At 57.4% G+C, this 21,396-nt stretch overlaps 1 protein-coding gene across 1 annotated transcript; it reads right to left on the bottom strand.

The window, feature by feature from the left end:
* Positions 1–132: 132 nt before the first annotated feature.
* NANOS3 (nanos C2HC-type zinc finger 3) lies at positions 133–2,816 on the bottom strand. The gene is made up of 2 exons (XM_059919803.1): positions 2,339–2,816; positions 133–342 (listed from the first exon to the last, which is right to left on the bottom strand). The coding sequence occupies exons 1-2, from the start codon at positions 2,796–2,798 to the stop codon at positions 275–277; spliced, it is 528 nt and encodes a 175-aa protein (XP_059775786.1). The 5' UTR covers positions 2,799–2,816; the 3' UTR covers positions 133–274.
* Positions 2,817–21,396: the final 18,580 nt, after the last annotated feature.

The raw sequence follows: 21,396 nt of genomic DNA, 5'->3' as shown, positions 1-21,396 counted from the left end.
CCATTCATAAACATTTATTGAGAGCTGACTGGGTGCCCAGCGCTGGGTAAGGAGGGCCGGGGTGCCTGAGAACCACCTCCTTCCGTGAGGGGGTCGGGGCACTCTTTGGGCTGTGCTCCCAGACGGGGCTCCTTTGCCAGGCCCTCAGGATGGGGGCAGGGCTTGGGGGGCGGATCCTCGGAGGGTGAGTCTTCCCTGAAATCCAGCCTCCAGTGGGCCTGGGTCCCCAACCCCAGGTGAAGGCAGCAACCCCGTCCTGCCCGCGCCAGCCTCCTTAGGCAGAAGTGAAGGGACAGCAGGAAGAGGGGGTAGTTCCAGAAGGATTCCCAGCACCTTTGGAACCTGGATTTTAAAAGCAGAAGGGGAGGAGAAAAACATTTAATAACAGGGATGATTCAATGCTCCGGAAGTACCGACTCAACCTGCAGGGCTGTCATGGCTCTGGCGCCACCTGCAGGCTATTTCTGGAATAGCACCCCTGTGACACTCCCGGCCCAGGGCAGCCCCAGGTGGGACCCAGAGCCAGACACAAAGCGCAGAAACTCCAACTCAGCCCTGCCGTGCTGCCTCCTCGCGGCCGCAGGGCTCCGGGAACCCCGGGTTTGTTACACCCAGGTTACCTGGGAGGACGGCCTCAGGCAGCCCTTCTGTGCCAATATCCTGGTGAGGGCTTCCCCCACCCCACCCCTCACGCCCGCGAAGGCAAGTTTTCCTGTTCTCTCGGACTTGAGGGGAAAAAAGGAAGACTCTGAGACCACCACCTTTGCATCCCTTCAGCTTCCCACCTCTCCCAGTTGGACCTCGTCAGACCTCATAGGGAATACTATCTTCTCCTGGAGGCAGTCTCTTCTAACAGATGTTCACTGCACAGCTGCCGGGATAGGGAGGGGTCCTCCCACCCGGTGACTTCCCCAGGGGCTCACAGTCTGATAGGAAAGGCAGTACCCACACCGGGCACCCAAATGGGCGGGGGTACCGCCCGGTCAGACCTGTCTTCTCTGTTGCTGACTTCCTCAAAGGCAATGAAAGTTGCTAAAACGGATTTCTCTTTTAAAACCCTGCAGAAACTGAGGTCTTTCTCATCTGTAATAATAACTGCTGCCATTTAAGACAGAGCTACTCAAGGCCTGCCAGTCTGTGGCCTTGCAGCATGGCAGCGTCAGGGGGAGCTGGTTAGAAATGCAGATACTCAAGCCTCACCCAGACCTGCAGAACTGGAATCCACATTTGATGAGCAAGATGGGGGGGGGGAGCGCCCTATGTGGTGGGCCTTGCAGTGTGGGGAGAGCCTTTTAGACCTCAGGGAGGCTTCAGCCATATCTCGCTTCTAAACTTCAGCCTCAGCCAGTGGCTGATTCACACACAGCAAACTCATGGTACTTCCCTCCAAACTGACGTTTCCCCAGGCGCTGGGACTCTCCCTCTTCGCCGCCTTGAACACCTCTGCCTGGAGGACCAGGCTCTTCCAACACCTTCAAATCCGTTCCCACGGTCCAGCCCGTTAGCCACGGTCTTACACATTCACAGTCCAACACATGCAGACCCGGTCTTGTCCCTTCCTTGGCTCCCTAGTACTCAAGTCCAAACCCTTTAAGGTGACCAGCAAGGACCTACAGGTCCTTTTGCCGTCCCTGAAATCTCTGACACCTTCCCCTCCGACATACATGCACACATACTCTATCCCAGACACACCGAACTTCACTAAGTTCCTAAACGAGCCCCATTGCCTGGGCTCCACTTCAGCGCTCCACCAAACTGAATTAGGCTTCCAGAAGTCACTTTCTCCAGGAAGACCTCCTGGACCCCTTCACCTGGATCAGGTGCTTCCTCTAGACTCCCCCATGCCTGTGTTTTAACTCTCACTCTCCCATCTACCACGGCGGGCCAAGCCCAGCCCAGCGCTTGGCACAGGGCAAGCCTCAAAGACTATCTGGTGAATGAGTGAAAAAGTGAGGCTCAGTTTCTCTAACTGAGCCATTTCCCTCTGGTCACACAGCTCCCACGTGCCAAGCCGGATTGGAGCCCCTGCTGTACCTGTCCCCAGATCCCATCAGTAGTCCCCACAGCCTCCCTGCTAGATCACACCGCGCCTGGAAAAGGACGGTGTTTCCCTTACAGGCCCAGAGAGGGAGAGTGCCTTGCCCAAGGCCACACAGGGAACCCCATCCCCAGCTTACCCGCGTAGGGCAACAGTTCTAGAATACTGTTCTAAGCTGTCTACATGGATTATCACCCCCCAACCCTCTGAAGTGGGTGACCCCAGGGGTTAACCCACTTCACAAAGGCCCCTAGGGGCTCAGCCCAGGGCAGACCCCCCTCCTCGAGTCCCCCCAGCCACCTGCACAGGCTCCTCCTCCTCCTCGGCGGTGTCCGGAGTCCGGCGTCTTCGCCTTGTCCGAGCGGGCCAGCTTCCTGCCGGCCGAGTTGCGGGTGGTGTAGCTATAGACGGAGGTGTAGCCCTGGCCGGTGAGCGGGCAGAAGCGGCGGGTGTGGGCATGCTCGCGAGTGGCACCACACTGGGGGCACACGTAGTCTCGAAGGATGGGGCACAGCACCCGGCCCGCTTCGTCCTTGAGCACGTGGGATTGGTAGATGGCCCGGGACTCGCCGTTGTGCTTGCAGAAAGTGCACAGGCGTTCAGGAGCTGGTGAGGATTCCGGGCTGGGTGTCTGACCCTCCAGTCCTGGCACTGGTTCTGTCTGGAGGTCCAGCCTGGTCTCAGGCTCCTCTTCCCCACGCAGAGCCCCCACCAGGCGTGCCAAACCCAGGTAATCTGTCCATGGATTGAAGGTCCCCATGGCTGGACACCGTGTGTCAGGCGGAGGGGCAGAGAGAGAAGAAACCCAGCCGCCCCAAAGCTTGTCTTTCTACACCTGCCTTCTTAACCCCCCCTTCCCCTCTCTGGAGCCGAGCAGTCTGGGCTGTCAGTTCCCTTCTTATACCTCCAAGGGGGTGTGAAGAGGGAGGAGCAGGCTGTAGGAGGTTCCTTATTGTCACAGGGGGGCTTGCTGCCGCTCCCCCAAAAATGCACCTGCCAAGGGGATGCATGGTCTCTGGGTGGGCTGGAGGTGAGGGGGGGGGGGTGACAAGACACAGGCTGCAGGGGGCACCAATAATATGGAACCACACACCCCACCCAGAGGGCATTGGGAGGGCGACCCCTCCTTAGAGCCTGCCTGCCTCTCCTGCCCCACAGGGTGATGGGGGTGGGAGGGTTGGAAGCCCCACCCGACAGACTAGCATTGATGTAACCAGTAACTTAGTAACTTCTTTCTTCCTGCTCCTGGGCTGGGGGAGGGGCCGGGTACCCCTGCGCACTTTGGGAAGGGTTGGGGAGCTGCTGATGCTCCAACTGTCTTTGGAAGGACGATGGGCCTGGCTTATGGGGTCGGGGGATAAGGACCAAGGCTCCCAGCTCTGGCCACCCTCAGGGAGCTTTCACACCCCTTTTCAGTGGATCCAAGCATTTAATGGATGAACAGACTGGGGTATGAAACCACCTGCCCCTGGGGTTATTCACAAAGATAAGCACCAAAGCCTGCCTCCCCACGCAGTTAGCAGTTACCACCGGAGCCTTAGGTGTTGGGGAGCCTTAGGACCAGCTCATCCTGGTCCTGGGGTGGAAAGGGGGTGAGGCAAAACATTATGGGGGGGTGGAGGAGAGCACAGGCACAAGTTGGGCTAATGGGGGGACCCCTAGCATTCGCCAGTGCCTTGATCTCCCCCTCAGATGAGACCTCAGCTCAGTCTCCGGAGGATAAGGTGTGCCCAGGAGTCACCCACGTGGGGCACAGATGGGCAGGTGGAAGGATCAACTGGCATCAAGGTGCTAGGTGGGCAACTGAAGGTAAAGCAGGGGTCTGCGGGTACCAGGCAAGGAGGGTGAGAAAGCTGGGCCCGGGACTTGAATGCAGAGAAGAGGTGTTATGCTGCCTACCCACCTCAGTCATCCATTCATTCAAGAAAACTTTATTGAGCCTTCCGGAAGGAAGCGGGGCTCACTAATCTCTTTCACAAAGGTTTTTCAGCTGCCCAGCCCTGAGCCTGTGATTCATGCCCCCAGACCTCCAGGATTTATTCTCCAAATCCAGCCTGTGCCTGTAAGGATCCCAGACACCAGCCCTCACCAAGGGGTGAGAGGCTGGGGTCAGGGTCAGGTACTGGCTGAGCAATTTTGGGGGGGAGTCCAGGGTGGGTTTTTTTCCCCATCCCATTCCCCTTAGGCTGTGCCCGGCCCAGACACAGTGACATTCATCCCTCGGTGGGTCTGGCCTCCGTCCTCACAACCCACCGACAACAATGAATGTTGATTGTGACCTTCGCTGTGGCCTAAGGGAGGGGATGTGTTCAGGATCCCCTGGCCCCCCCCAGATCTGGAAGGTGGGGGTCGTGATGGGTGGACGGCAGTTCCAGGCCTCGGGGTCCACTCAACGGTCGATGGTTTGCCTGAGCTGCCCAAACTCACCGACAGGTTGAATGTTCCCCCAAACCCTTGGCAACTTCTTGGGGAGTGGAGGCTGGGTGGGGGTGAGGGAACTGGATGGGGTGAGGGAGGAGAGGGGAGGGAATAAGGAACTTACAGAATCATTAAGTCAGCAAATAGTTATTAGGTGCCAACTCTGCTCCGGGAACCGGAAAAAGCAGGAGATAAATATAAATAATAATAACAGTAGATATTTATGTTGCCTTTGCTATGTAAATGTAGCAGTTCTGGGCGCTGGGCTCAACTTTTCATGCATTTACCCAAAGCATCCTCAAAACGGCCCTGAGAGGTGCATATAACTTCCATTTGTCAGTTTGGGAGACTGAGGCCCGTAGGGCACCGCTAGTGAGAGGCAGAAGAGGGATTCCTAGTGGCCCCAAGATGTCTGGCTGCCAAGTGGTTCTTGCCCCGGGGACATCGATTCAACAGAGGGATAAACAAGACATTTTAATACAATGTAATACCTTCGGTGAGCTTCATCGTGTTCCGGGCACAATTGTTTCTGAATCACAAGAACCCCCAGGGGTTGTCAGTCTCCACTTTGCAAATTCTGGCCGGCGGTGGGGCCGCTAGCAGGCAGGCCCCGCCCGCAGGTCCACTTGCGGGACTTTCGGACAGGGGCGAAGCAAAAGGACCACAGAGGACCACAGGTTGCCCGCTTGACTGCAGGGTCTTGGGCATCTGAACTCAGGCCCTTGTGGCGGTAAGCACCCAAGCGCACAGACACGCGAGGGTTGCCCCGTTAATACGGGGTGCGGGTTCGCTCACCCTCGGGCCTCGAAATGGGTTGCGGTCAAATCCCTGCTTCGGCTCTGATTGTGTCAAGATGCTGCCCCCTCCGCATTTCTTCACCCGCAAACAGGGCCCCCAGTCCCTCCCTCTAGGGGCTGCGCAGAGTTGGGTGCCCGCCCCCTCGGGTGCCCCTACGCGCAGTCTCAGGGGAGACCGCCCCCCACCTGGGTCTGGGGCCCTCCGAGGACAGTCTGGGAGGGGACTTCAAATTTCCTGTCCCCTCCCATTTCACTGAGGGCAATATCGAGCCCCAAAGGATGAACCCCCTGGCGTAACCCTAAGGTGGATTAGGGCCCCCAGGGGTGCTGAGCTTGAGTGAACCCCAAAACGACCCTCCTTAGAGGCGGCCTGAGGCAGCGCAGTCCTTAAAGCCCCACCCCCGAGATCCCCACCTAGAGACTGCCTCCAGAGACCCGCCCCTCAGAAGCCACAGACTCAGGCCCCTCCCCCAAGACCCGCCCCCTCAAAGCCCACCCACAAATTGCACGTCCCTAGGACCCTCCCTCTGAAGCCCGCCCAGATAGACTACCATGTGGCCCGCCCCCAAAACTCAACCTCCGTAAAACCCGCCCCCTAAGCCGGTTCTCAAAGAGCCCAGCTCCCTTAAGACCCGCTCCTGGGCCCCGCCCTCAGGGCCCCCCCAGTCGCAGACTTCCCATCTATTTTTGGCTCCGGGAGCGCCCAAGGCTCCAGAACCCCGCCGTCTAGGATCTCTAAAGTCCGCCTGCCTAGACCCCCAGGGCCCGCATCCCTACGGAGTCCCCAAGGCCGTTCCCTGGAGCTCAACCCCGCAAAGGTCCGCCCTGGCACGACCTTCCCCCAAACCGGACCCCCTCGGAGCCCGCCCCCCGCAAGACCCGCACTCCTTGAAATTCCCCCACCTCATGGAGTCCCTTCCCCAGAGCCCGCCCTCTCGCCCACCGTGGGCCGGGGTCCAGTCACGTTCCCACCCCTGTCTGGAGCTCCGGGTGGGGCGCCCTCTCCCGTGGCCCATCCACCCGGCCTGCAGGGCCCCATTCAGGCACAGGGTATACAGGACCTTCTCAGGGAGCGTGTGGCGGGGGGGGGGGTCTTGCTTTGAAGATGGCGGTTGTAACAAGCAGAATATGGAGAGAGGAGGGGTAATAATAATAATGCTTTATATACATCACCCTATTATTAGGATACCCAGTTTATCGCTGAGGAAGATGAGGCTCTGAGAGTCTGGAACAGAAGTCTCTCGGCAGCTCCTAAAAAGCTTTGTTCTTAACGACCACGAGGCTAGAATGCGGGGTCATCAGGCACGAGGCACTCTGGCCACACTGCGCAGGGTGGGGGGCTCCCATGACACCGCTGCTCCTTCTGTGCCTCCTCACAGGTTTCCCGGGGGGCTCTGACCTTGACCTACCTAAGAGGTAAGTTCCAGTGAAGGTGGGGCTAGGGCAAGGGGGCGGGGCTTCGGGGCAAGGGGGCGGGGCTTCGGGCCAAGGGGAGGGGTGGGAGGCGGGCAGCGCCCAGACTCATCCTATGGGGGAGGGGCTGTCTGGGCACAACCTGGGGTCTGACTGTCTCCCTTCATCATGGTGAGTGTTGGCTTCCCGCCCTCGGTGTCTGTCTGGGTCCTCCTGTTTGGGTCTGACTGTGTCCCTCACAGGCGGGTATTTGTCTGGGTCCCCAGCCCTGCTGTGTGCGCCGTCTCTGGCTGTCTCGGGTCGCCTGTGTGTGTCTGGCCCTTTACACCTGATCTCCCCTCTTTGTCTGTCCACCTGTAGGACAGACATGTCCGGGGCTGCCCTTTGGTGAAAGGCGGCCTCTGGTCTGTCTGCATCTCACTGTCTGCACCTGGGGCCCTTAAGCAGGGCGCTGACTGTTCCTCCCGCCAAGTGTCCTGAGGCCTTCTTGGGGGCTGACTGGGCCTCCAGTCTGACTTTGAAGCCCAGCAGGGTAGGAGGCAGGGAGCTGTCTCCTCCCACCCCCAACCCCGGGCCCTGGAGCAAAGCAGGGGTGCCCTTCAAGGCCTGCTTCTTCCTCATCCTTATCCCTGGGACCCTACACCCCAGCTGGGAGGGTCTGTCTGGGCAGGGGGCTGAGAATGACTGGCGTGGCGGGCAGCCTGTCAGAAGCCATGCTGACCCTGAGCCTATCCCCACCCCGACCCCCATCCTGAGCTCCGGGAAGGCAGGGCAGCTGGCACAGGGTCTGGGGGTCAGGGTCGGAGGTTAGAGGTCCCACTGGAGCCAGATGGGCAGGCAATGGATGGAAGCAGCTCTGCTGTCAAGTTGAAGAACAGGGTGGCGGGGCCGGGGGGTGGGGGGCAGCATGAGGTCAGAGATGCAGGGCTTCCAGGGGGTGTCTAGTGGCTTGTGTGTCCCTGCGTGTGTCCCAGTGTGCATCTGTCCTTGTGTCTGTGCCCTTGTGTGTGTGCACCTGGGGGGGCACATGGGGAGGAGGTGCTCAGGGCCTGGCAGACAAAGAGCCCATTATGGAACATGCAGTAGCAGTGTATGTAGGGGTCCCCCTGTGGGGTCCTGTTGATGGCCCGGGCTGTCTAGACAGGCGGGCGGGGGCCCCTCATTTCCATGATACCTGCATGGCCTCTCAGGTTCCCACCCTGCCCTCCCCGGGCCGTCTGCCCAGCTTCCTCTCCGCTGCCAGCTGCTCAGGCTTTTGACTCCGTGTCCTCAGACAAGGGGCTTGTCTCTCCTGCCCAGACCTGGGGGCGGCAAGTCGGCCAGTCGGCCAGGAGCCTGAGTTTCCTTCTGAAGACCACCAGATGTGGAGCCAGGACTGGGGGAGGCGAGAATGCTCCCCTGGGTTGGAGTTGGGGGCTGTGGAGGGACCTGGGGCAGGTTGATGAGAAATTCAGACACTTCTACTGAGGCTTGTGGGCTCCATCTGCAAAAATGCAGGCAGCAGCTGCCTATGGGCCTGTTACTGGGGGGCTGTGATGGGCTTGGGGGTCTGAGCTACTCTGGTGGGCTATTTTAGGGGGTCTGTGGGTGTCTGTAAGTCCAGGTGGGTGTGTGCCACAGTGAGCGGCTGTCTCTATGCCAGTTGTGCGCGTGCATGTCGGCACTCCTGTGGGCTGCTGTTTGTGTGTGGATGGATGTCAGTGTGACTCTGGTTGTGTGTCAGGCAAACCGTGGGTAATTGCAGGTCGATGTGTGAGCCAGTGTACGTGGGTGTCTGGCGTCTGTCAGTGTCACTGGGGGTGACTGTGGTTTGTGTCATCCGATTATGGTGCCCCCCGACCCTCCTCACTAAACATTCAGCTCCAGGAGGGTAGGGATCTTCATCTCTTCTACCCCCAGTGCTAGAACAGTGCCTGGTACATAACAGATGCTCAATAAGCAAGTGCTGGATTTGTGGGCTTCCAGGTGACTGTGGATTTCTGCATGTTCCTATGTCCTTTTCCTGTATGTCATTTTCAGTGCACATGTTTTATTGTGTCTGTCTGTGGGTCAGTGATATTGTAGGTGTCCAAGGGTATAATCAAGTGTCAGGGTGGGTGACTATGGGTGTAGGTACTGTTGGAGTGTTATATCTGTTTGTGGGTGACAGAGTTGTAATGGGTGTCTAGGAGGGTCAGTTTAACTGTATGTATGTAGGTCAAGAATACTATAACCCGATGTCAGGATGTCAAGCATCTGTGCAGGCCTTGTACCATCTGTGTGTATGTGTGTCAGGTTGCCTGGGTGACTGTGGATGTGTCCTTGCCTGGGCAGGCACATGGATATCTATGAGTGCATGTCCAAGTTCTTGTGAATAATGGTGTCTATGTGTACCTCTGTTGGGGCATTTACCTATCTGTGGTTGTCACAATTACTCTGGATGACAGCCCATGGGTGCCCATGGGACAGTGAGCCTAGGAGTATCTGTGGGTGCAATGGAAAACTATGTGTGTGTCAGCGTTATATGAAAGCATGTGTCTACCGCGGTCGGTGGCAGCTTCATTTCTCTGTGTGGCACTTTTCACGGGTGTCAGTCCTGGATGTCCGCGTCATTGTGGGTGATGTGTGTGCCCACGTGGCAGTGTTATGATGGGTGACTGTGTGTGTGCATGTGTGCATCAGCGTTCTTGCAGGTGATGTGAGTAATAATGGGGATGAGGTACGTCGGAGTATAGGGTGTGAATTTGGGGGTCTTAACCAGCGATTTGGGAATATCTAATTGTGACTCTGTAAACGTATCTGTGAGCGGTCCAGGGAGGTGGAGAATCGGTGGGAAAGGAGATGGGGGGAACTAAAATGTAGTGGGGTGGGGGGGCACTTCTCAGTTCCCATCAGCCAATGAGGGGTCTTCTCCGTCCCCTCCTCCCTTCCCCCCACCTCATGCCCTCCAGGGCGAGGGCCCTGTAAAAGGCGCCCTGTCGCTTTAAAAGAGCTCCCCAGCAGTGGGATTCCGGGCCATTTTTCCTTTTTATGGCCACTTTTGGAGAGCGTGATCCTGTTGGCAAACCTTCGCCCCAGTAAATACCCTGCAGCCGCCGCCGGTAATGACAAGCCGGCGGGGAGCCCGCGGAGGGCGCCGGGGCTCCGGCAGGCGGCGCCGCTGCAGCCCCGGGCCCGCGGCCGCAGCGAGGCCCGAGCGGGGCCCCCGCCGGGATCGGTCTCTGCAGGGCCCGCACAGGCCTGCGCGGCCGTGAACTTGGCCGGGAGCGCCTTCCCGAATGCGCGCGCCGGCCGGGAGCCTCTCCCGGTCCCGGATATCCGAGGCCCCCACCCGCTCGGCGCCCCCAAGAACAAAGCTCGCCGCCGCCCTGTCCCAGGGCTCCCGCGGTCAGGTGTCAGGCGGCCTGGGCACCACTGCCCCTACGACCCTCATCATGCCTCCCCGCCCCGCAGGGGCATCTCGGCCTGCCCTCCCCCCGGCGGCCCCCGCTCACTCGGGACTTGTGTGTCTGTCCCCTGTGGAGGGGTCTGGTCCTCCCGGGGCCCCTTCTCCGGGAAGGCGAGACACAGAGATGCCGCCGGGGCCTCCCCGCCCCCCTTCCCCAGCCGCCGCAACAATGGAGGGCCGGGCTGCCGAGGCCGGGTCGCCAGCCCCCCGTCCGCGAGCAGGTGCGCGAGGGGGCTGCGGCCGGGTCCCGCCGCCGCCCCGCCCGGCCGCGCCCCCTCCCCGTGGGCGGCCCCCGCGCCGCTCGCGCCCCCAGCCCGCCCGGCGCCCGCGCTCACCTTGTTTGGGGCCGCCGCCGCATTTCCCCTCTCCTGTCCAAAACCCTCCCGGAAAAGCCCCCCGAGCCGAGGCGCCTGCACGGGAAATTGCATTTTGGCGGCTCCGGGGCTGGGCGGGGGCTCCCCAGGCCGCGGGCAGGGGGAGGGGGCCGCGGGGCTCCGGCGCCGGCTCGAACCCGCGGCCGCCGCCTCCCGCCCACCCGCCTGTCTGTCTCGGTGACGTGCCCGCGCTCCCCGCCGCCGCCGCCCCCTCCCTCCTCCGCGCGCCGTGCCGGGCGGTGGGTCCAGCCGCGGCCGTGTGCGCCCCGAGGCCTCCCGCCAGGCGCACCGGGACACAAGAGGGGATGCCCATGGGGCTCCAGGACGCAGCTCCCGGGCTCCGCGCGGGGGACACGGGGGCGCGAACGGGCACACGCAGGAACCCAGATGCACGCAGACCTGAAAGGCGCAGGGGGAGCAAACGCGCACAAAGGCACACGGACCACAAACACAGGGAAGGGTGTGCAAGGGGCTTCCAGACACAACCCCACCGGCGGGAATGGTAGGACATGCAGGAGCACCCGCCACACAAGGATGTCCATAAAACCCAGCTACACGCATAGGGGCACCCAGGGTCACACAGACACATGCAAGATACAGACACACACCACCTCCAAGGGACAGGAGGAATGTCCTCAGAACTGAAATATAGTACATAGAGGATCCCGGGGCACACACAGAAAATACTGGCACACAAATACACAGACTCACAGGAATGGCCCCAGAACACACACATGCACGCACACAGGCCCAGGGGCGTACACAAGGTACACAGACATACAGGTGTAAACATGAAACCAACACAGCTCCCCATTCATCAGGTGCACAGCCATGGGAACAACCTGACACACAGCACCTCAACACACATGGATATATACACAGACACAACACACGGATATATACACAGAACAGAAACCCATAGAGACCTGACAGGTACACAGTCTCAGGGGCACACGCAGACACACAGAGTTCACAGGCACACAACTGTATGCACAATCACTCATGTACAAAGCGCAGAGGCACACTAGAATCCATAGAACCAACACGCATACCCACAAAACCCCCGGACAGGTCCCCAGGGCCACAGGGGTCCACAGGGACACACAAAATACAGGGACACTTGGGGATATGTGTGCCTGGGACCATCTGGTGTAGGCACACACACAGGCTAGGTATACGGGTCACATACGGGAAGTAGACTCAAAAGTTGTACATGGGGGGTGCTCTTCTGATTTCCTGGAGTTGCTCACACGGAGCCCCCATCTTCTCACGCAGACACACACACACACCGCGTACATGGGCACACACGGTAGGAAAGGTACACTGGCTGAGGATTCCTCCAGGGATCTGCACACAGGTCCCCCCCAAATACTCCCTAACAATACACACAATCCCTGCCTGCCGTGGCCACCTTGACTGGTGGAAAGAGGTCACCTCAGGGCAGACTGTGGTGCCAGCCGGACCTTCCATTGGCTGGGACTCAGCTGACAGATTTCTCATTCAGTTGATTTATTTCTCCCCCACTCCAGTCTGAGAAGGGGTAAAGGAAACCTTCAAGCCCCCCATCCCCAAGCCCAGGCCTTAACCTTTGTGGGCCAGGGCCCTGCTCCACCTGGCCATGCCCCTCCCCTTTGGGCCCCCTCACCACAGTCCTGCCTCACTTTCTCCTTGACAAGTCTCCCTTTCTCATACCCTCCCCCCCTTCCTTCAGGTTTCAACCCAGAAAGCCAAGCTCCAACTGGTCCAGGAGGGTGGATGTCCCCAGGACCCACCAGAGGCTATTGGGGTTCAGCCCTACTCTATACCTGACTTCCCCGCAAATGGGGGATAATTCCCTGGAAGAGAGGGCCACGCAAGGAAGAGGATGAGAGTAAGTAGTAACTGGGCCTCTGTGGGTGGGGACAGCTTTGTTGATGTCCCTTATGTAGCCTCCCCCTTCTAACTGAAAAGGAGGGGGTTGTTTTGGAATATACAACATTTATTCGTTCAATCCCAATCATCTCAGACTCTTCCTGGCAAGCCAATGAAGTGAATATTGTAATTTTTACATATGGGCAACTGAGGCCCAGAAAGGGACTGCCTCTTGCCTAGGGAGGCACAGCCTGTAGGTTGCAGAGCTGGGAATCTCCCCAAGGACTTTCCCCATCTGCTTTCAGGATGGGCTTGAAGAAGCTCTCCCGCCAGCTCTCTGGCCTGCTGAGCTTCCCTCAGCTGCCAGCAGGGGGAAGCAGACTCCAGAGCCCTCCCGCTGTGGGGGCAGGCTGGCTCTCAATTCCCTCTTCCTCCCAGCCCTCCCCGCATCCCAGCAGCTGAAGACTCTGCCTGGACCCCGCAGGCTGGAATCTCCACTGTCAAGATGCAGGGGCTCCAGAAGAAAGGAGCTCTTCTTAAATAAAGCCCCTAGAACTGACATCCCGACCAAGGCCTCACTCGCACGTGGTCCCTCTTTTTTTTTTTTTAAACATCTTTATTGGAGTACAATTGCTTTACAGTGGTGTGTTAGTTTCTGCTTTATAACAAAATGCATCAGCTATACCTATACATACATCCCCATATCTCCTCCCTCTTGCGTCTCCCTCCCACCCTCCCTATCCCACCCCTCTAGGTGGACACAAAGCACTGAACTGATCTCCCTGTGCTATGCGGCTGCTTCCCACTAGCTATCTATTTTACATTTAGTAGTGTATATATGTCCGTGTCACTCTAAGGTCTAGCTCTACTCCTTCTTGCTGCAACACAGGCTGGCAGGCAGCCTCTGCATTCCTGAACTGGGTCAGACCAGGAGAGAGGATTCCTGGATCCCGGCCCAGTGTTTAGTCCCACCCCTACCCCAAAGTCCTCTGAATATCCCCCGGAGCCCAGCACAGGATGGGAGGGTCAGTGGGGGAAGCCCCAGTGCCCGAGCCGCCTGGTTCCTTCTGGCGTGGGAACTGCCCTCCCCACCCCACCCCAGCCCCCAGTTCCTGGGGCCCCTGCCAGTGCTGACTCATAGGGGACCCACGGCTGTGACTCAGCAGCGGCCCTTCCTGAACCTCTCCCTGAGAGATTTCTCACCCTATGTCCCTCCTGTCCCCTTGAGGGTCTCCTCAGGGACCCAGATGTAGGCTTGGTGGGTGTGTAAACCAGAAGGCCCTTCTCAGCTCCATCAACCCCTGAGCCCCAGTCCCCAAGGACCCCCAAGGCTGTGGCTATGGGTGGATATGCCTGGCTGTGGGGGTCCTAGGGCAGTGCCCATGTGTGCCCAGATGTGTGCCCCAGGCAAGGCCCAGGCTGTGAGTGTGCCTTCCTCCGCACTCCACTGGAGTCTGGGCAGAGGGTGCTCCAGGTCCATATGAGGCCCGGGCTGGGAGCTAGTTTACTCAACCACAAACCAGCTTCTCCAACCATTTTCCCCCTCTCCGGAAATGGCAGCTCCTTTCTTCCAGCTACTCGGGCCAAAACATTTCTTAACAAATGCAATCCATTAACAAATTCAGTTACTGTCCCTTCTAAAGGCACCTAGAATCTTACCCTCTCCGGAGCCCCCATGCAGGTCCAGCCCCCATCATCTCTCCCCTGGACCTATGCAGTTGCCACCTCCTTGCTCTCCCTGTCGCAACCTCCCACAATCTGTTCCACCGCAGCCCAAGGGCACCTGTGAACACCTTAGTCCCTCCTCTGCTCAGAACCCTCCATGGCTCCCATTTCATTCATACCAAAAGCCCAAGTCCTCCCTGCGACCCTGAACACTCTATCCTGTCCCCTCCCTCCCTCACTTCCTCTACTCTGTCCCTTATTCCCTCTACTCCAGCCACATGGGCCTCCTCACTGTTCCTCAAACACACCAGGTGTTGTCTGGCCTCAGGACCTTTGCACAGGCTGTTCCCTCTGCCAAGGACTCTCTTCCCCCAGATACCCACCCACATGGCTGCCTCCCTCACCTCCTTCAGGTCTCTGCTTAAATATCATCTCCTCAGTGAGACCTTCCCTGACCCCCCTATTTAAAATCACACCCCCTTGCTTTATCCTGCTCTATTTTTTCTTTTCCATCGGCCTATCACCTTTGAACACACTATATGTTTTACTGCATATTCTTGTTTCTTGCCTGACTCCTTTAGTCACATGTCAGCTCCCTCAGGGCAGGAAGCTTTGACTTGATCACTGTTGGAGCACTGAGAGCAGAGTCTCAGACTGTTGTGTGGATGTATTGATAATTACCATGTTCCTGGCATGTTGGGGAACAAAAAAGACATAGCACCCTCCTGCCACTGTCGGGTGGGGCAGACAGTCACACAGCTAGCCGATTGCAATGAAGAGTTTTCAGCGCTGAAGGCCAGAAGCACAAGGGAGTATAGGGGAGGCATGGGGCCAGCCTGGAGGATGAGGTGCAATCAGGGAAGGCTTTGGGAGGAGGTGAGTTGAGGCAGGGCCTTGACAGCCAGTGAAGAGTTTGGATATAAGTATAGGGCAGGAAGATTTGGAGGGTTTTTATTTTTAGTTAGGTTTATTGAGGTATCATTTACATAGAGTAAAATTCAGCCCTTATACTATTCTATGAGTTTTGACAAATGCATAGAGCTGTGTAACCACTGCCTGAATCACGATATAGCAGATATAATAGGAGTATGAGGTCACGTGCACCAGGCCATGCACACAGCAATGGGGACACGGGTAGAAGCAGAGGGCCAGAGGGGAGACCAGTGTGGCTGGCTGTCCATTGGCCTGGATTAGGACAGAGGCCTGGGCGGCAGGTGGGAATGGGAAGCTTCAGGAAATGGGGTGGACAGGTCTCAGAGGTGGACCAAGTGTGAAGGTTGAGGAGGAAGGGTGGGCAGGTTGAGTCAGAGGCACCTGTGGGCCCCCCGGGAGGAGATATTCAGAGAGGGAGGTCATCAATACGTGGTGGTAACCAAAGCTATGCCTAGGGAGGAGAGCATTTGAGAGGCATTTCACAAAGACTGAGGAGGAGGAGGAGGAGGGGAAGGAGGTAGGAGAAGGGCCACCAGGAGAATGTAGTGTCTTGTGGCCAAGGAGGAAGTGGGCAAAGGTGACAGATTCTTTTTTTTTTTTCTTTTTTGGTCATGTGGTGTGGCATGCAGGATCTTAGTTCCCCCACCAGGGATCAAACCCATGCCCCCTGCAGTGGAAGCATGGAGTCCTAACCACTGGACAGCCAGGGAGTTCTCAAAAGATGACAGAGTCTATATAGAGGTCGAGGACAGTGATGACTGGGAAAATTGGCCTGACTCAGCAACTTGGTGTCAGTGGCGTGATCAGGCAGCCCCTTGAGAAGTAAGGAAGGGAAGGAAACAGAGGCAGTGAGCCCAGCGTGGCACTCTCCAACACAAGTACTGTGTACTGTATACTCTAAGCCACAAACGCAATTACACATGTGTAATTTAAAAACTTTTTAGTAGCCCCTTTGCAAAAAAGTAAAAAGAAACAGGTGAAATGAATATTGATAATATATTCAAGAATCTGCCTGCCAATGCAGGGCACACGGGTTCGAGCTCTGGTCTGGGAAGATCCCACATGCCGTGGAGCAGTTAATCCCGTGCACCACAACTACTGAGCCTGCGCTCTGGAGCCCACGAGCCACAACTACTGAAGCCCGCGTGCCTAGAGCCCGTGCTCTGCAACAAGAGAAGCCACCACAATGAGAAGCCTGCGCACTGCAACAAAGAGTAGCCCCTGCTCGCCGCAACTAGATAAAGCCCGCGCACAGCAACGAAGACCCAATGCAGCCAAAAATAAATAAATAAATAAATAAATAACAAAAAAACTAAAAAAAAAAAAAAAGCCTTGAGGGACTTCCCTGGTGGCGCAGTGGTTAAGACTCCGTGCTCCCAATGCAGGAGGCCCGGGTTCGATCCCTGGTCAGGAAACTAGATCCCACATGCATGCTGCAACCAATAGTTTGCGTGCCACAACTAAGGAGCCCTCGAGCCACAACTAAGGAGCCCGCCTGCTGCAACTAAGACTCGGTGCAACCAAATAAATAAATCAATAAACAAATATTTTAAAAACCCAAAACTTTAATATTTACAACATATCTCAATTTGGAATAGCCACATTTCAGTTGCCCAGTAGACAACTGACAAGTGGCAATGTCACTGGTAAAGCACAGATCTAGACAGGACCCAGTTTTGCCCTTGTATGACTCACCTCGTTCACATCTCCTTAATCCCCACCCTATCGGATCCTGTCTTTATTAGTTGATTTCCCCCACAAAAACTTGTACACAAATGTTGATAGCAGCATTATTCATGTTAGCCAAAAAGTGAAAAATACCCAAATGTCCATTAACTGATGAATGGATTTTAAAAAATGTGGCGTATCCATGCCACATATGATTTGGCAATCAAAAGGAATGAAGTTGTGATACATGCCACAACATGAATTCATCTTGAAAAGTGAATGAAGTCAGTCACAAGTCACATTATATGAGTCCATTAATATATAGAGACAGAAAGTCGTTTAGGGGTGCCAGGGGCTGGGGGAGGGGAGGGACTTGGGGAGTGACCACCTATGGGTGCTGGGTTTCTTTTGGGGGACAATGAAAAAGTTCTAAAATCGATTGTGGCAATGGTTACACAACTCTGTGAATATACTAAAAACACTGAATTATTTACTTTAAGTAGGTCGATTGTACGGTATGTGAATGTTACCTCAATAAAGCTGTTATAAAAAATATTTAACCTTAATTACTGAGTGTTTCTGTGCTCCCTTAAATTTTGCCTCCCAATGGAGTGCCCCTCTCTTCTCAACCTAGTCCCGGCCCTGCTATTCTTCCCACACCACGCTTAAGAGGGACAGCTAAGGTGGAGAAAAGGCCCCAGGGCAGGTCCAAGGAGGGGAGGCCTGGGCGGAGAGGTAGTAAAGCCAGGGAGATGTGGCCAGATGTGCCCCCAGCGCCCTTGTTTCCTACCAGAAGTCATGGGCTTCCCTGAGTTGCAGGCTCTCCGAGGTGGGAAGAATGATGCCTCCAAAGCCCAATTGCAAGGGCCCCGGCCTACCGGCCCAACCAGACAGCCTGACTCAGTTTGCCCGCTGTATGTGTGTGACCTTCCGCTGTCCCCCTAGTGACTCGGGCTGCTTGGAAGCCCCCTCCCTGGGGATGCTCGGCTGCCCACGGTGACTTTTCACAGATATTGTGAAAGTGGGCTGGCGCCTCCCGGGCCCAGGCCGGGGTCCTGCGGGCAGCCCACTAGGGCCTTGTCCCCACAGCCCGTCTCCCCCAGAGGGCCTGGGTCTGGGGGAGGGAGGTGGGGAGCTCTTCTCAAAGGGCCTTTGTGGGAGCGGCTGGGACGCTGTGGGGGGGCTGCGGGGGGACCACGCCCTGTGTGACTCACTCTTCATTGCTGGGCAGTGACTCACGCCTAGGCCCCCCTCCTGCCCGCTTGCAGCAGGTGCTGCCAGCGCCAGTTTCGGGATGGGGGCCCCCCGAAGCCAGGTTCATGCCACCTTACACCGGGCCTGTGATCTGCACTCATTTCCAGGGGTGCCCGCCCTGCCCTGCCCTCCTTGCCCTGCAGGGCTCAGACCACGGAGAAAACTTCCCACAGTCCCTCTTGTTCTTGGTGGGGTGGGGCGGGGGGCACAGCCCTGGTACTGAGATGTGCCAGCTATTATCTCACGAATGATTCGTGGAATCCCCAAACCACCGGAGTGGTAGGGTGTTCTTGCTACCTCCTTTAACAGATGAGGAAACTGAGGCTTGGTGAGATTATGAAGTTTGCCCAAAGACCCAAGAAGCAGATCAAACCCAGAGTTGGGGCATATCAGAGTGATGCCCGAGTGTATATAGGTAATGATCCCAGCTGCCTTGTGCACCAGGAACGGGTTACTGCAGCCTGTAATGTTCCGTCCATTTTACTGATGAGCAAACTGAGGCAATGAGCGCCTAAGCCACACCCGAGAGTGAGAGGCTGGGACGGGATTCGAACCGATATCTGCAGCCGGGGCTTGTTCCGACGCTTCGCAACCGGCCTTGAGCACCCACTTGGGGGCTGCGGCGCCCCAGCCGCCGGGCCCCTCCAGCCGCCGGGGCCAGCCGGGACCCGGCCGCCTGCCAGGCTGCCGGGCGCCGCGCCCGCCTGCATCACGCCGCTGTGAGTCACCGCGCGCGCCGGCCCCGCCCCCCGCGCCAACAAACAGCGCGTTGCCTGGCAACCGCCGCAGGTTCCCCTCCCGGGCCGCGCTCGAGGACCGGGGTTCGAGCCTCCAGCCAGGTGGAAGCTGTGAGAGGCTCCGCGAGCCGGTGGCTTTACTCAGATTAGGGATTTAGATCAGGCCTGCAGTCCTGGTTAGCACGGAGACGAGGGCGAAAGACACAGCAGTGGTTCAACGGCAGGGGGGTGGGGGTGGCGCGAGGTTGGAGTGGGGGGGGAGAACAGAGGGTCTCTAAGCCTGACCTGCCCCTGGTTCTCAGGAGGCCGGTGCCAGGGTCAGGGGATGGCACTGGAGACTCGCTGTGGGGTGAGACGTGCCCTGAGGAGCTGGGCTAGAGCTGTGGTCAAGAAGCCATTGTCCTAGAGGGATCTGGGGAGCCGACCTGGGGGTGGGGATCAGGAGGGCTGTGGTGGGAGCTTCTGGCTTTTCACCATCCCCCCACCCTCAAAGGAGCTAACACAACGAGCACGTTCTATGTTCCAAGCTCTGTTCTACACACGTGTGTACCTATGGACAATAATGTTCACAACAGCTCTCTGACATTCCACTGGTATTATTCCCATTTGACATATGGGGAAACCGAGTCATAGAGAAGCAAAATCCTTTGCTAGAAGAGCATCAAGCTTGAAACCAGGCAGGGTGACTTGGGCTCCTTTGCTCCTCTCAGTGGGTGCATGCCCCCTCTTGGGGGCCGTCATATCTGTGGGAGTCTCCAGCGTGGTTATCAGTGACAAGTCCACTCGGAGCTTGAGTGGGACATGTAAGGCTGTGGTAGGGGCTGGGTGGGCTCCTTGGGGACTGTTGACACAAGGCTGTGTCCTCCAGAGGCTGTGCCAGGCCCCCTCCCAGGCTGCCAGGCTATTTGAGAGCAGGGAGAGAGTTCCCCAAGGGCCAGCATCACTTCACTCTAGGCTCCCCAGGACCCATACTAGCCACCACGGAGCTGCCCACGGGACCCCTCAGGGGGCTGCATGAGGGGTTTCCCAGGGCCCTAGACCCCGTGGGGTAGGGAAAAGAGTAGGTACCAACGCTGGAGCAGGGTGGGCAGGGACATGCCCCAACCCCACCCCTGGCTACCTTTGCGTCATTTAAGAAATGTTTATTTTACTTAAATGATTGATTAAATTACCCATATGTTTGAGTGAGGAGACAGAAGTGTACAGAGTCTCTGGAGAGTGTAAAGTCAGAGGGTTTTGGTGGGAGGTGAGGAAGGCTTCCTGGAGGAGGTGATGGCCTAGGACCTGAAGGATGCTCATGAGTTGGCAAGTGGGTATGAAAGGCAGGTTGGAGAGAAGGTGGGGACCTGACAAGCAGGGTCTTCTAGGTGACAAGGGGGACCATGGAGGAACTTTTTGCAGCGGATGGTAGAAGGGAGATGTGACTGGATTTAATTGGCTCTCTCTGGAGAATGGATGGAAGGAGAAAGGCTGGAAGCAAGAAGACCAGGGAGACCTGACCGTTGTAGTGTTTTCAGGCCAGAGATGATGGTGGCTCAGAAATACAGTTGCCAGATTTAGCAAATAAAAATACAGGAGACCTAGTTAAATTTGATATTCAGATATAGAGCAAGTAAAAACATTTTTTTTTGGTTAAATATATCCCAACTATTGCATGGGACATACTGATACTAAATGATTCATTGTTTATCTGAAAATCAATTTTAACTGGGTGTCCTGTATTTTATCTGGCAAGAGTACTTGAGGGTCTCAGGGAACCCTGGGGATGGGGAAACGATAATATAACAACGATGGAGTAAATGCACTTTGAAGTGTGTACTACTATCGTTCCCATTCTGCAGATAAGTAAACTGAGGCCCAGAGAGTTTTTTTTTTTTTTTTTTTTTTTTTGGTAACATGTCTCTACAGTTAGTAAGTAGGTGACCCCCGATTGGAACCGAGGCATGTTGATTACAGTTCACCAGTCGATTAGAGCTGGCATCCCCCCTCCTCCCCGGGGGTGGGGTGGGGAATGGGACTTAGGCGCCAGGGTTTCCTCGGTTTCTGGTGACCCAGGTAAGAGCCTTCTTAATGCAATAGACTCCTCAACCCCCTCTTGCAGCCTGTGATCTGTGCCACCTCCTTTGCGCCTCTCCTCTCAGGATACTGAGGCAGTGGGAGGGACAGGAGTCGGCCTCAGGGGGGCTCCTCTCCCCGGCTGAGGCTCGGCCTCGGCCTCCTCCAAGCCGGGAGGATCCGCCGTCTGCACCCGCCGGCAGGGGGAGGGGGAGGGTTATTTTTACCTCCCTCCAGGCAGCCGGGGCGACAGGAAGCGAGCGCGCAGCCCGCCAGATGTGGGGAGCCAGACAGCTGGGAGCAGCCACAGCTGGACTGGCGGCCGGCTGGGGGCGGGGGGAGGCAGGGTGTGCAGAGGGCGGATCCCAGGCTCAGGTCCCCTCTTTGTTCCCGGCCGCCTCAGCCTCCCCTCTGAGGTCCCCCCCTCACTCCCATTCCCCCCTGCTCATCTCAGGGGTGGCCTCGCTGTCCCCCATCTTTGCGCCAGTGTCCCCGGTGCTCATGGGCTCTCGGGACTCGGGCGGAGAGGGGACCCTGCTTCTAGCCCCGGGGACCCCCTGGTCCCAGCAGAGTGAGGAGTGGGAGGGGGAGACAGGCCCTCGCCGGCCCTGCCTGCCACCGCCATTGTTTACCCGTCGGCTGCCTCCTAGGAAACTTAACCCGCCCGCGGTAATTTTATTTGGGAACTTCGGCCAGTTGCCATAGCAACCCCCAGTGACGTCAGAGGGGCTGGGGCCCGAAATCCCCGGGAAAGGGGGGATGGGTT

This window comes from Balaenoptera ricei, chromosome 3 (genome assembly GCF_028023285.1).
Source record: "Balaenoptera ricei isolate mBalRic1 chromosome 3, mBalRic1.hap2, whole genome shotgun sequence".
In the NCBI taxonomy this organism is placed as follows: Eukaryota; Metazoa; Chordata; class Mammalia; order Artiodactyla; family Balaenopteridae; genus Balaenoptera; species Balaenoptera ricei.
Note: the sequence above shows the minus strand (reverse complement) of the source record. Positions and strands in the feature narration are given on the sequence as shown.